Here is a 15,010-nt window from a genome sequence, read left to right as displayed (position 1 = left end):
TCCTCTGCCCCCCCGAGGCCTCTTGCAGGTCGTGTGACATCTCTGTCCCTCCCTCCAGCCTACTAACTTCACCAACCCGGTCTACGCCACTCTGTACATGGGAGCTCACAACAGTCGCAACTCGCTGGCCAGCACAGACGAGAAGAAGGAGCTGCTTTCCCGCGGGGACGAGGAGCCCCTGGTAGACCCGCTGGCATAGAGCTCCCCTGCAAACACGCCCCTCTTCTTGCCTTCCGAAGACAAAAAAAAAAAATATATAATGATGATAATAATAATGATAAAAAAAAATTGACAAAGTAAATTGATTTAAAAAGAAGTGTGAACACTGTATAAAATGTACAAAAATGAAGGACTACTTTTGTATGTGATTGCAGTATTATATTTTGTTCCTCTGAGATTCCTCTGGTCAGAAGCCAATAACATTTTCTATGAGAGATTTTTAAGTTACACTCTGTCCTTTAACCTAAATAGCCACTACCTCTGTGCAAAACGGGAACGCCAGAAAAATTAAGAGGAGCGAGACGTCCAGCATCCAAGCAATTTTGATTTTTTTTTTTTATTATTATTTTTGTATGAATTGTATAGAAAAAAAGGAAAAAAAAAAAGTTTCATTTCACCAGTGCCAACTATTTGTCGTTTGTGTCGATGGGAGGGGGTGGGCCAAAAAAAAACAAAAAAAAAACAACTCAAAGTCACGGCGAGTAGGTGCATGTGTTCGTTTTACTCGTCCTTTGTGTATCCTCCTCCTCGCCAAGGACACCGCCTTCTTGATTGCTTTGTTCAGATGCAGGTGGTTTGGCGCCGGGGGTCCGAGGAACGCTCCAGGGTGCGGAGTAGAGGATGAAGATGGGCCTTTTATGAGTGTGTGTGTGTGTGTGCGTGAAACCATTGAGTAGTCTGAAGTGCATTAAGACGTCACTTTGCATCACTTTCCTTCACCGGTGGTCTCTAACCCTTCCTCCTCCTCCTCTTCGGCGCCCTGCTGCTGCTAACGCTGGGATGCTCAGCCTCGCTCCCGAAGTGCTGCTTCTGTCAGAGACGCTCATCCACGTCCTGGTGCACGTGGAGAAGTGACACCCGCCCCGTACCGGCTTCCCGCTCGCCGCCCGCCGCTGCTCGCCCACGCGATCGGAGAAAGAAGTACAATCACCGTCCTGAGAATTTGTTTTATTTTTTCGCCGAATCGAGTCACGTGTTTCTAATCGCCCCCACACATACACACACACCGTCCTTCTTCGTCCTGTTGTTTCTAAATGAGTGATGACACTTAGCTTTTATACAGTAGTACACAATGCATGGAGGCGAAGGCTCTCTCCTGGAAAGAGACGTCACGTTTAGTTTTTCCTGGTGTACTTTACAAACTAAATAAACCAGATATTGTTATAAATAAAATTTTAAAAAGTTGTACAGAAACAATGTCCCGCTGTGTGTTTTTGTGACATGGAGAGGCAGGAAATGCCCCTCACATCGGGGGTTGTTTGAAATCCTAAACTGGCAAGGGACTCATTCAATTCCTTTGGCCTTCAGCTCAGCCCGGACTCTCTTCAGGTAGTCAGGATCCGGATACCCGTACCTGCGGGGGGGACAAAGAAGAGAAAGTGACCAAACCTGAAGGGTTTTGGAGGGAAAGCCTACGCAGGTCTGAAAGGGTCAGCAGTCTTAACCTCTGCGGCCCCCCGTCCAAGGAGGTCTTGTGATGGATGTCATTCCAGGTCACCTGGTCCTCCATCCCGTTGGTTCTGGACTGCCCGATGGTGAAAATGAGCTTGCGGTCAAACGCCGTCTTCAGTAGCTTCAGCACCTCTCGGCCCTCCTTGTTGTCAGGGAGGTAGGCGATCCTGTGGGTGCTGGCATGGGGCTTCCCCGGGTTCGGGTGTTGGCTCTGAAAGGGCCAATGAACAGACGGTCAAGGAAGAGACAAGAAACCAAACGACCACACCATATTTCTATCAAAGCGTTTACCGTCTGCCTGCCTCTATGGATTCGATAACTGATGACTATGGTCTTGCAGTGATGAAAACCGGGGAGTCGGTAATCCATGACGTTATAGGACATGGTCCCTTCGGGCTGATTCCCCGTGATCTTGCCGAAGATGTCTTTGCAGACGGGGCAGACACTTCCAATGGCCTCCACTGACTTGGACAGGCACGATGCGCAGAACTCGTGTCCGCACTTCAGCCGATTGTTGTCTTTAATTTGTTCCAAGCAAATGGGACAATCTGACTGGGAGGCTGCTGCCACTGCTGCCGCTGCTGCTGAGGTGGCACCCGCCGGATGGCCACCACGATCACATGGAGGAGCGGTGGCTATCTTCTGGTGGAGGGCAAGAAGAGCTCTGATGGCATGGCTCTTCAGTAGCACATCCTTTCCCAAAGGTTTGATGGCGACCTTGCCTGCGCCGACTACCAATTTGTCAAAGCCCACGTCATATTTTTGACCGATGGCCATTACGGCATCGTGGTATTGAGACATCAGCAGCTGCCATCGCCACTCCTCCATGCACAGACCTGTATCACAGAGAGGATCATCCATCATCATGCTAAACATCGGGGGTGCGGCCAAGGTTGCAGCTGCAGATTCTCTGTTGATTTTGAGCAATTCAAAGATGGCATTGGCGCCTGTCTGTTCTCCATGTATGGTCACACCACTGACTGAAATGGTGAGAAGAAGCCTGTCCTTGTTTCCTTGAATGGCCTCCAGCATTTTCCCCCAAGCCTGCGGATCCACATCCTGGAGAGGAATGTGCTTGTAGACCTGGTTTGCCTGAAGGAGCTCCATGATCTCATTGAGGGCCTGCTTCGGATTCCCACCACTCCGGACCTCTTGGAAGGACGCCTTCGACTTGGAGGACACTTTCACGTCGTACCTGCTCTCTATCTTGCGATCATGCTGATCCATCTGCTGATCAAGCTCTGGTGGAGGAGCAGCGAGGCGCTGCAGACGCGGCTCAAAGTCCAAGTCGTCCAACAACTCCATGAATTCGACAGTGATTGATCTCTCATTTCTGGTCAGCTCCGCCCCGTTGAGCTTCTGGAGGTCTTTGACGTCTGGACAAAAGAAGCAACGTTATGACAGAACCTTTGGATCTATGAGGTTGGACGTGATCATACTGCACCTGGAATGTTTATGACCTCGACCTCAGCCGTCATGTTGGGCAAGACACTCAGAACCTTGCACTCAGTTCTATGTAAGTGCTGGTTGAACCAGGATTGCAGCATGAGCTGCAGCTTTTTAACCATGTCCCCTTGGAAATCAGACATGTTTCTTGGCTGAGTAAGATGGATCCTTAGCACCTTCCCCCTCGGGGACGCTAGCGGCACATCCTAGAAGGGTAACCAGAATGTGATTGGCTAATCACATCAAAAAGCTCCTCTTTTGAAAAAAAAAAGACAATTAGAAACATCTGAGTCAATGCAATGAAACAAATATGCAAATTTATTTTCTATTACGTCCCCTCTACCCCCAAAGTAGAAGGAAATGTTTTGCACCACCCCACTCTCCGCCTCAACTATGAATAGTATCATTTGTCTCTAAAATTCTAATATGTACACCTATGCATAACACATTATTAACATTGAAGAAAAGAAAAAAGAAAGAAACATAGATCAACTTGCAACTTATTAAAATTGTTTTTTAGTCTGTGACAGAAAAGATTTATTTGCCTGAAATTAAAAAAAAAATCCTAATATAAACAATAAATATTTTTTGACCGACTGAACCATTTGATACTGAAAAATAAACGAATAAAATTAATAAACAATAATACTAAAATTGATCACCAACATTACCTCAGGAACACAAAATATAAAACACTTTAACCTACTGAACAAAAATGAATAAAATCACTTGATTTTTCTTTTATTTAAATTAGTAAGTCAGGATTAATGCCTACGATGAGAAAGTTTTGCAGTGCACAGCTTTTCGGAGCGGGGCTTGAAGCGTGATACTGCAATGCTCAGCTCACAGTAAACACACTGGTCTTCGTCATAATTTCTCATCTTAATAATTCCAAGGTACCCCAATGATTAGAAAGTCTAAAACTGAATTTTATTTAAAGTTTATTTAAATAATCCATCAAAGTTGACTTAAAAGACAACATGTCCGTTGTTTATCACTTTAACAAACGCTTTATCAGTTCGGCTCCATTTTTGACAGCTTGTATTCAAATCCCCCAGACTCATGCTCATCTAGCCCAGTAACTGGTGCAAATCCAGATTTGTTTGATTTCAAACCCATCTCAGTCACACCAGTGCAAAAAGCCCTAAAAGACATCAACCAAAAACAAATCTGCAGGTCAAGACAACCATACCCCCTGAATGTGGCTGCAGATATTATGGCAAACCTTTTGCTTATATCTTCAATTTAATTTGGAAAACTGAATATATTCCTCCCTTACATGAAGGTGGAGACCCTTCAAAACTAAGTGACAGCTGTCCTGTCCAAACTCCAGCTGAAGTCCCTGAATCACAGAGCTACTGTTGAAACTATTTTTCTTTATCTGACAATGACTGATGTGAATGACGTACTGCCCGATGGTCAACTTCTATTCTCTACCATTAAAATAATTCATTTATATAGTGCAGCCTCAGAGGAGCACAAGCCAGTGTCTTCCTGAGCCAGTCCCAGGCCTGTATAAATGCGAAGGGTTGCGTCATGAAGGACATTCGACATAAACCCCACGCCGTAACTAAATATGAGAAGCGAACCTACCAGGCCTGGGTCGAGGCCGGGGTCAACAACAACCGCCATTGGTGCTGATAACCTACAGCAGACCTGGGCCTTTTATGGCCCGGAGGCCATATGCGGCCCTTTGGGTGTCGCTGTCCGGCCCACATGGGGTCAATCAGAACATCAATGACGAAACATTCTGGTCTAACTCTTCTTGTCATAGCAGCTGCACTTGAATTTCTTCACATGAAAAGAGGCTTCTTCAGTTCTGATGACCTGAATATAACTTTCAGGGTTTTTGGCAGGTCTAGGTTATGGCCCCTTATGTACAGTAAATGGAGAAGAAACTAGGTTTAAGGGGGTTGTTATGCTAGCGGCGTTGTCGTCTGTTGGGGACCAAGGAGCAACTTTATGGGATTATCTAATCCAGATAATTCCCAAAAATTGCTCCTTTGCCACCACAAGAAGATTTTGAAAAGAATTCACCACGACCTGGGTGACTGAGAACCTCCACAGACGATAAAAAAACATGTATTCTGTTTATATTACACCAGTGTGTCGCTTTCTTGTTAGTGTTGGCTCGTTCCTCCAAAGTCAATCAGGTTTCTCATAAGGCCCCTTGTATTAATCAATTGCCCATCCCGGACCTACAGGGTACCAGTCGAAATTGGGCTACTGAGAGTGGAAGTAGGAGAGGAGGAAGACGTGTTCAGAAGCAGAGAGAGAAGAGGAGAATGAAAGAGTCTGGGACTGAGAGGAGGGACTTTGAATATTGGGATGAGGACAGGAAAAGCTAGAGTTGGTTGACATGATGCAGAGAAGGAAGGTGGACATACTGTGTCCGGGAGACCAGGTAGAAAGGTAGCGAGGCTAGAAACAGGTTTTAAGTTGTACTATCATGTATTGACAGTAAGAGAAATTGATTGGGAGTTATCTTGGAGGAGGGGTTTGTTAGGAATGTTCTGGAGGTGCAAAGAGCGTCAGATGGACTGATGCTCAATGTTGTTTGTAGGTATGCTTGAGGGACGCAACACGAGCTTCATCATTCAAGCCACATAGGATGTGCTCCCATCTCCAATGGTGAGAACCCAACCTTTGCCCACTCCCCAATTCCAGCAACTCTCAAACACTTGACCGGTTGCAAGACGAGCCTCACATAAGGCTTCAACAACTGGAGACACAACTGAGAGCTTAGGTTGGAGCATTTAGGTGATGTAGTCTACCTGAAGGAGATGTGATGTGTGTGTGTGTGTGTGTGTGTGTGTGTGTGTGTGTGTGTGGAGTCAAACCAGTTTACTCACATCGTCCATAGCTTCTTTATTCCCCAGGAATTCGTCGTCTTCTTCCTGTCGGACCAGAGCGGATCAGATTACCGGAGTACGTATTCGACAAAAAAACACTATCTGACAAAAGAAAACACCGGAAATTCTAACTTTTGAAGTACAGTCGTGAAGTTTGTTTTGAAATTCCGTTTCCTACTCCGAACCTGACGTCTCTTTGGGCAGGTAAATACGAACCTTCGTGAGAAGAAATCTGTTCAGGCGCAGCCAAACGGACGGCTTCTAAGAAAACGAAAGTGAAAGTGTCGTCCAATGACGTATCAGAGCCGCGGCCGCAGGACCCCGCCCGTGGGACACGTGACCATTCTACCGTCTATATTTATTTTTCCTTTTTAATCATTTAAAACAATGAAAATATTTGGTTTTCATGAAAACTGAAAAAAAAAAAAATCAACATGCGCTTTGCTCTGAGCATCACGGTATTTGTGCTCGCCCCCCCCCACCCCATCCACACACACGTTTATATAAAAAAATATATTTGATATATTATAAATACATCAGATATGCAGGGCTGTGCACATCTTTTATACGCTTTTTATTCAGTAATAAATACTGTAAGATAAATAATTATATAATATGGTATTGCATTTCATTTCACTGTGCAATATTCAGAAACTGTGCAATATTTCATCTCATCTCATAACAGCTACACTACAATTTTCCCTTCAATCATACTATTGTGCACTCCTTACCTCATGTCACGACTCATCGGATCCCCAGGCAGGTGGCACAGCAATCAAGGCAGTTATCCCCTGCACCTGGTGAACACGCCTCACCAGGAAACAATCCCACTAATTAGGCAAGGGTATATAGGGTGGACCCAAAGTTGCAGACATTGTCTGATCTGGTTGCTATGAGAAGTCTGCGTAGTCTTCTCCCTGATGTGTGTATGACCTCCCGGTCTATCAACTTATTAAACCACCTGCGATTCTACGAACCTGTGTCTGTCCTCTTGGGAACCAACCGTAACAGAAGATCAGACCTGGTATGGAGCCCACAAGCTCTTCCACGCCTCATCAGGTCATCCAGGCTGCCCCGATGGCTAGCCCGGCCACCCACTCCGGCTCACCAGAGAGTTGTAAGGGCTTTCTGTTACAATGCTCGCTGATGTTTGAGATGCAGCCCACTCGGTTCCCCACGGAGAAGTCCAAGATCACCTACGTCATCTCCCTCCTGTCGGGTAAGGCACTCCAGTGGGCGGAAGCGATCTGGAATACCCCAGGCACTGTGATGGCGACAGCGCAGAACTTCATGGAGCACTTCCTAGAAGCCTTCAGCCTGCCCGAGGGGGATTCCTCCCTCCAGGCTCGACTTTTCAACCTCCGCCAGGGGAAGGGGTCCATCGTGGAGTACGCCCTACAGTTCCGGACGCTAGCAGCCGCCAGTGGATGGAATGAGCCAGCCCTTCTGGCCAAGTTTCGACAAGGCCTGAACACCTCCCTGCGCCTCCACCTGGCGGCGTACGATGACTGCATGGGGTTGGAGAGGTTCATCCAGCTAGCCATCCGGGTATCGCACCGAAGAGAGGCCTCCTTCTCTGTCCCGGGAAGGTCTGCCACAGGGCCGTCCCGGAACCAGCCAGAGCAAGCAGGAGAGGCCATGGAGGTGGATGCCCTCCAATTATCAACCACAGAGAGACGCAGACGCATAGCCAACCGCCTCTGCCTCTACTGTGGAGATAAGGATCACCGGATATCACACTGCCCTACGAGACCTCCAACACCCCAGGTAGGCGCTGTGCTTTCTCCTAACGTCTACTTGACACCATTGACTATCCCAGCCCAGCTTTGTGTGTCTGACTCTACCCACCTGGTGCACGCCCTCCTGGACTCCGGCTCGGCAGGGAACTTCATCTCCGGTGCACTCTGCCGACAGCTACAAATTCCCCGGCTCCCGTGTTCCCCCTCCTTCACCGTACGATCAGTGATGGGAAAACCTCTATCTTCCAGGCAAGTCAACACACAAACCTCCTCCCTTCAGCTTAGCATTGGGGTTCTGCATGTGGAGAACATTTCGTTTCATGTCCTGGAGGAATCACAGATAGATCTGGTGTTAGGCAGACCTTGGTTGAGGGCGCATGAGCCTACGGTTTCCTGGGCCACTGGGGAAATCCTGCGCTGGGGTGAGACTTGCAAGGAGCACTGTTTTCCCCAGCTCCCTCCAAGGAGAATAGTGTATCTCTATGCCACATCAGTAGAAAACCCCAAGCAAGACCACCGGGCCCAGATCCCTTCCCAGTATGCAGGTTTTCAGGACGTCTTCAGCTCCCAACGAGCTGCCGCGCTGCCTCCACATCGTCCCTGGGACTGTGCGATCGATCTTCTTCCAGGCCAACCGCTACCGAACGCAAAGATCTACCCTCTCTCTCTCCCTGAACAGGCGGCCATGGAGACCTATATAGAGGAATCCCTGCGCCAGGGCTATATCCGACCGTCGAAATCCCCTGCGGCCTCGCCATTCTTCTTCATCGCAAAGAAGGATGGAGGGTTGAGGCCCTGTGTGGACTACCGGATCCTGAACCAAGCCACCGTAAAATTCCGTTATCCTCTACCCTTGGTGCCAGCGGCTTTGGAGTCCCTCCGGGGGTCCAAAATATTCACCAAACTGGACCTCCAGAGCGCCTATAACCTGGTGCGCATTCGAAGAGGGGATGAGTGGAAAACTGCCTTCGTAACCCCCTCTGGTCACTGGGAGTACAGGGTCATGCCATATGGCCTAGCCAATGCCCCTTCCATGTTCCAAGGCTTCATGAACGAGATATTCAGAGACTTCCTCCAAAAATTTGTGGTAGTCTGTATAGATGACATTCTGATCCACTCCCCTGATCTGTCCAGTCACGTTCGCCATGTCACCCAGGTCCTCACCAGGCTTCGCGAACACCAACTGTTCCTCAAGGCAGAGAAATGCCTGTTCCACCAGACCACCGTCCAGTTCCTCGGCTACCACCTCCATCCACAGGGAGTGAGTATGGATGAAGACAAGGTCAGTGCCGTCCACTCTTGGCCTCAACCCCAGACAATCAAGCAACTACAGAGGTTTCTGGGGTTCGCTAACTTCTACCGACGGTTCATAGAGAACGTCAGCCAACTGGCTACGCCCCTCACCTCCCTGTTGCGCGGCCAACCAAAACGCCTGCATTGGAACCCAACCGCCACACGAGCCTTCCTGGAGCTCAAGAAGGCCTTCACGTCCGCCCCTCTGCTGCACCACCCGGACCCAGATCTTCCCTTCACAGTGGAGGTTGATGCTTCGACCACGGGGGTGGGAGCCGTCCTGTCCCAACCCCATGGAAAGCCAGCCCGACTCCAGCCCTGTGCCTTCTTTTCAAAAAGGATGAGTTCAGCACAGAGCAATCATGATATCGGCAATAGAGAGCTCCTGGCCATCAAGCTGGCATTGGAAGAGTGGCGCCACTGGCTTGAGGGCGCGAAATACCCTTTCACGGTGCTAACCGACCACAAGAACTTGCAGTACCTGCGCCAAGCCAAGAGGTTAAACCCCCGCCAAGCTAGATGGGCCCTCTTCTTCACCCGATTTCAGTTCCACATCCGATATCGCCCTGGCACTCAATGGGCGAGCCGACGCTCTGTCACGGATTCACTCCAGAAAACGCCCCAGAAGAACTGGAGAAAATCCTGCGTGACTGTGTGCTCGTAAACTCCATCCGGTGGAGCCTGGATGAAGAAATCCGGGAAGCATCAGTGTCCGACCCCGCACCAACCAACACGCCGGCCAATCGTACCTACGTACCACAAACCATCCGGGAATCTCTCCTCACCTCTGCACACTCTGCACCAGGTACCGGGCATCCAGGAATGAGTGCGACTCAGAACATACTTCGAGACAAATATTGGTGGCCAGGAATGTCGAGACGTCCGAAGATATGTCAGCCAATGCCCCGACTGCCAGGGCGAAAACGCCTCGTCACCTACCAGCAGGGAAACTGGAACCCTTACCCATCCCAAACAGACCCTGGTCCCATCTCGGCATTGATTATGCCACAGACCTTCCCCCCTCCAAGGGATACACGAGCATCCTAGTGGTTGTGGATCGATTTTCTAAGGCATGCAAGATGATCCCCATGAGGGGAGTCCTTACAGCATCAGAGACTGCAGAAGCCCTCTTCAACCAGGTCTTCCGGAACTTTGGACTGCCGGAGGACATCGTTTCTGATCGAGGACCTCAATTCATATCCAGGTTTTGGAGAGCCTTCCTTCACCTGCTGGGGGTGACAGTGAGCTTGTCGTCTGGTTACCATCCCCAGACCAATGGACAAACAGAACGCAAGATCCAAGAGGTATGCCGCTACCTCCGAACGTACTGCCAGCAACACCCTGCAAATTGGAGTCAATTCCTTCCCTGGGCAGAATATGCTCAAAATTCCCTCCAGCAACCAACCACCGGGTTGACGCCATTCCAGTGCATGCTTGGCTACCAACCACCCATGTTTCCCTGGACAGGAGAATCCTCAGAAGTCCCAGCAGTCAATCAATGGTTCAGAGAGAGTGAGAGGGTGTGGGCCAGGGCCCACCGGCATTTGCAAGGGGCTCTACGCCGCCGCTGCTGTGCAAATGCTCACCGAGCCCAGGCCCCTGCCTATGTCGTGGGACAGAAAGTGTGGCTCTCGACACGGGAGCTTCGCATGAAACACCCCTGCAAAAAACTCAGGCCAAAGTATATCGGGCCCTTCAGGATCTCCCACCAGATCAATCCGGTTACTTTTCGCCTTCAACTCCCGCCTGAATATAAAATTCACCCGGTATTTCATGTATCTCTGTTAAAACCGTGCTATTCCTCTGACTCTTCAGACGCTGCAGGCCCTGGGGTTGCTGTGCCGCCTCCGCCACCTCCCCTCCTTGATGAGGGACCCATCTACGCAGTACACCAGATACTCCAATCTCGACGCCGCCGGGGTCAACTGGAGTACCTGGTCGACTGGGAGGGGTACGGGCCAGAGGAACGCTCCTGGGTCCACCGCAAGGACATCCTGGACCCAGGGCTGTGGGAGGAGTTCCATAGCACCCATCCAGATCAACCGGCTCCACGTCCCCGTGGCCGTCCCCGTCGCTGTGCGCCCTCGTCCGAGGAGGCTGGAGGGGGGGGTACTGTCACGACTCATCGGATCCCCAGGCAGGTGGCACAGCAATCAAGGCAGTTATCCCCTGCACCTGGTGAACACGCCTCACCAGGAAACAATCCCACTAATTAGGCAAGGGTATATAGGGTGGACCCAAAGTTGCAGACATTGTCTGATCTGGTTGCTATGAGAAGTCTGCGTAGTCTTCTCCCTGATGTGTGTATGACCTCCCGGTCTATCAACTTATTAAACCACCTGCGATTCTACGAACCTGTGTCTGTCCTCTTGGGAACCAACCGTAACACCTCACTTGTTACTAAGACACTTATAGTTTTATCATGGTTTACTGAGACACTTTATAGCTTCACTGAGACACTTTATAGTTTATTTTTATTTCTAATTCTGCCTTTTCTTTTATTACTGTTATATTTTTTGTAACTCTAGCACAGCAATTTCCTTCGGGATTAATAGTTATTCTTTTTCTTAATTGTGCTTTATGTAAATAAATAGTACATACTCTCAAACTGGAAATTGTAGGAGGGAAGCTCAATGTTGTTCGTGGCTATGCTTGTAAGTTTAAGGGATGCTTGTAAGGGATGTAAGTTTGAGGAGGAGAAGTTCTGGAATGAGTTCGATAAAGTGATGCAGAATATCCCTAGAGATTAGAGAGAAGTAATTGGTGCAGACGTCAATGGACATGTTGATGAAGGCAATTGAGGGCAGTTATTGGCAGATTTTGTATACAGGATAGGAGTGCAGAGGAACAGATTGTGGTAGATTTTGCAAAAAAGATGGAAATGGCTGTAGTGATCACTTTTTTCCAGAAAAAACAGGAACATAGCGTAACTTATAAGAGCGGAAGTAGGAGCACACAGGTAGACTAAATCTTGTGTAGACGAGGTAACCTGAAAGATCAGTGACTGCAAAGTAGCTGTAGGTGAGAGTGCAGCCAGACAGCATATCATGCTGGTTTTAAGGATGAATCTGGTGTCATCACTCAGAGCCCCTGGCTGCCGGTCAACCAGGTCTCTGCTCTTCTTAGTCTTGGCTCCTCAGTGGTGGAATGAACTCCTGGAAAAAAAGAAGTGCCACTCACCCCCCTTCTTAGGCACCATAACCACTGGAGATGCCCGGGGGCTTTCAGACAGTTAAGTAATGCCACTGCATCTTGGTCAGTGCCTGCTCTGCTGCTTCTTGTCGGCCCAAGGGGAGGCTGTGTGGGTGCTGTCGTATAGGTGCAACGGTGCCTGTATCTATTGAGTGGTGCACCAGAGAGGTCTGACCCAGCTCCGCCTCGTCACTGGAGAAGCAGTTGTGGAACTCCGTCAATAGCTCCCAAAGCTGCTCCTGCTGTTGGGCGTTGAGGTTCCCTGCACCCCTTTGCCCATACCTTATACAGTGCTTTTGTTTTTTCTCCTCCCAGCCCTGTATACTTCCACAGCTCCCCGGGCTTCAGCACTGGGGGTCCAAGGGTGCCTACAGTAACAGCTGGGAGGCATGCAGCCTGCTCTGGCCATTGCTGAACATCTTGGAGGGTTGTATCACATGTAGCTTACGCCCTCTCTGGTTGTTCCCCCCACATAGCAGGTGTGGGGTACTGGAGGCAGCATGCTAGGTATCCCATGTGCACCACCAGTCCATCACTAAAGCTCAGGGTACCAAGGGTACCCACCGCTACCAATTCCTGCCCTCTGTCCCTGCTGTCATATGGGGCACGCCTGTGCTGAACAGGTAGTGCACAGGACCTTGTTGTGGGGTCATGCAACATCCCGCCTACTGTGAGCCCCCTCTGTTTCCCACATCCTTAGCTACGGCTGTGGCTGCGGAACAGCTGACTGTGTTTCCTGGCGACGCTCCACAGCCACAGTAAGGCCCTTGGTCATTTCAGCCACCTCATCCACTCATGGTGGTCGCTGGACAGTCTTATCAGACTCCCCAGGTGCTTTAACCAGGGGAGTAGCACCCTATAGCGCTGTGCCCACTATCTCTCTCTCCAGCACATATTCCAAGGCGTCAGTCAGGGTGTGGGGGCGAGCTAGCTGAGTGTGAACCTGCAAATCAGGAGGGGAAAGTGTTCTGTTAAACTGGTCCCTGGCCAATATGATTAGCACTGTGTTGGGCGTGTGGGCATATGCCCGCCGTGTCAGCCCCTCAACATTGCTTGCCAGGCCCTTCAGTGACTCCCCTCAGCGTCTCTGATGTCCGTGTAGCTCCGATCTCAAGAGCTCTGAAAGAAAACTCTGTCCAAAGCGCCTCCCTGAACGCACCATTAAGTGCACTTTGATTAGCTCATTCACTCGGGTCCAAAAGCAGCAGGCAAGACAAAGCATCATCCATCAGACAAAGGGCAAGCTGGAGGGCTTCATCAGCCCAGCCATTTGCATGAGCTAACAATTCGAACTGAGCATGCAAAGCATCCCCGTCCGACTTTCCAGCGTATTTAGGAGTCTTTATCTCCCCCGGTGCTTTCAGTCCACGGGCGCTGTCATCTTTGTTTACATCCTTGCAAGACACGTTGCCGGACATCATCGGTGCGTGGGGAAAGCCGTTTTCGCTAACCCTTCCTACCCCCCAGCAGCCCCTGAGCAGGGCTCCTAACAGAGCGCTTATTCACTCTTCACTTTGGAGTGTTTCTGACGACAAGTGTCAAACTATCCTCTTCTTCCGGTGTAGAGCAAGCATACCCTTCTCCTTCCTCCTCTTCCATCATGATACACACAGCACAATCCATCACACCATAAGAACACTATGCCAGCGAGGATAGCTTTTCTTCCACCAGAAGAACAGATAGCAGTAACTTTACTTCTGACACCAGTTGTAGCATTTTAGTCAGGGAGACACCCGGGTGATGATAAACCGTCCGTTTAATAAGCAGAAGCGGTTGTTGGCAACAGCCACGCCAAATAAGACAAAATACAACTAACAGTTCCCGCCCAATTCAAGGGAAAAAAAAAAAAAATTCCTTGCAACCCAAACCACACCCACAAAATTCCCAGCAACCCCAAAATCACACAGAAAATAGGCATCAACATAAACCCCTACATTCATGACTTGCTACAGAGTGAATATATATACTTTTACATTAAAATTTTTACATGTATTATACATACATAGATTCCCTCTTTTATGTACATTTTGTATTATATGCAATATTTTAAACATTTCATATCGATATACACATTTTATATTATATAGTCATGTAAAGCTGTATATAATGCTTTTAAATTTTGTATCTACAATGTATCAATATATATTACATACCCGTGTGCTGAGTGTATAGATAGCATAGATAAAGAAATCATTTTTATTATAATATATATAGTCACAACCCCCCCCCCGGGTCGCCTATGCAATGCTGATACTCTTTAATCACACATTAGTCATAAATATCTCATATGAATATATATTTAGATCAAAAATAGCTTTTTGGTTTAACACAACTTCATTTTATATAAAATGTTTTTCATTTATAAATTAATTTGGAATTTAATTTTATACGGAGTCCACAATTATGAATACTGTGTGAAAAAACTTTTCACAATTAAATACATATAATTTCATTCGTATTTACATAAATGTAAAAATATTAGGATTTCAGTAATTATAATTCGTATCTTCATTTCTAAAAAAGAAGATACACTACATATAGAGAAATGGATAGTAATTTTATGTTCTCTATCAATGTGTAATTATGTGAGATAAACATAAATGTCAAGAATATTCTATATAAGTAGTTTCACAATATAAATATTTTATATGTAGAAGTTAGTAGTTTTTTCACATAAAAAGCATTGAAAGGTTCCCTCTTTTATGAGTCCATGTAAAATATGCATTCACATTTAAACAATTTTATGTAAATTATGTCGATATTAACACTTAACATGTATATATATATACATAAATGTGTAAAAATAACCTACATTTG

The 15,010-nt window shown here is 47.9% G+C and overlaps 2 protein-coding genes across 4 annotated transcripts in view; one reads left to right on the top strand and one right to left on the bottom strand.

Annotated features, from left to right (window-relative positions):
• Positions 1-1,547, top strand: part of LOC147222081 (low-density lipoprotein receptor-related protein 1-like) — a 75,581-nt gene extending 74,034 nt beyond the window's left edge. The window contains exon 88 of one of the 2 annotated variants that reach the window (XM_086168691.1): positions 59-1,547. In XM_086168691.1, the coding sequence (XP_086024817.1) occupies positions 59-199 (141 nt within the window). In that variant the 3' untranslated portion in view covers positions 200-1,547. The remainder of the gene's footprint in view (positions 1-58) is intronic. The other variant, XM_086168692.1, reaches the window with a different exon arrangement.
• Positions 1,157-6,410, bottom strand: LOC147222080 (uncharacterized). 2 transcript variants are annotated; one of them, XM_086168693.1, is made up of 6 exons: positions 6,186-6,410; positions 5,970-6,014; positions 3,116-3,323; positions 1,963-3,047; positions 1,665-1,882; positions 1,157-1,573 (listed from the first exon to the last, which is right to left on the bottom strand). In XM_086168693.1, the coding sequence occupies exons 2-6, from the start codon at positions 5,976-5,978 to the stop codon at positions 1,504-1,506; spliced, it is 1,590 nt and encodes a 529-aa protein (XP_086024819.1). In that variant the 5' UTR covers positions 5,979-6,014; positions 6,186-6,410; the 3' UTR covers positions 1,157-1,503. The 2 variants fall into 2 exon arrangements, with proteins under 2 accessions (XP_086024819.1, XP_086024820.1); XM_086168694.1 differs by lacking the exon at positions 3,116-3,323 and having other exon boundaries at positions 6,186-6,405.
• Positions 6,411-15,010: the final 8,600 nt, after the last annotated feature.

The sequence above is a fragment of the Fistularia commersonii genome, chromosome 21, assembly GCF_037954325.1.
Source record: "Fistularia commersonii isolate RoL2024-O1a breed Wild chromosome 21, RoL_Fcom_v1.0, whole genome shotgun sequence".
Classification (NCBI taxonomy): Eukaryota; Metazoa; Chordata; class Actinopteri; order Syngnathiformes; family Fistulariidae; genus Fistularia; species Fistularia commersonii.
The sequence above is the reverse complement of the archived record's forward strand: the minus strand, read 5'-3'. Positions and strand labels throughout refer to the sequence as shown.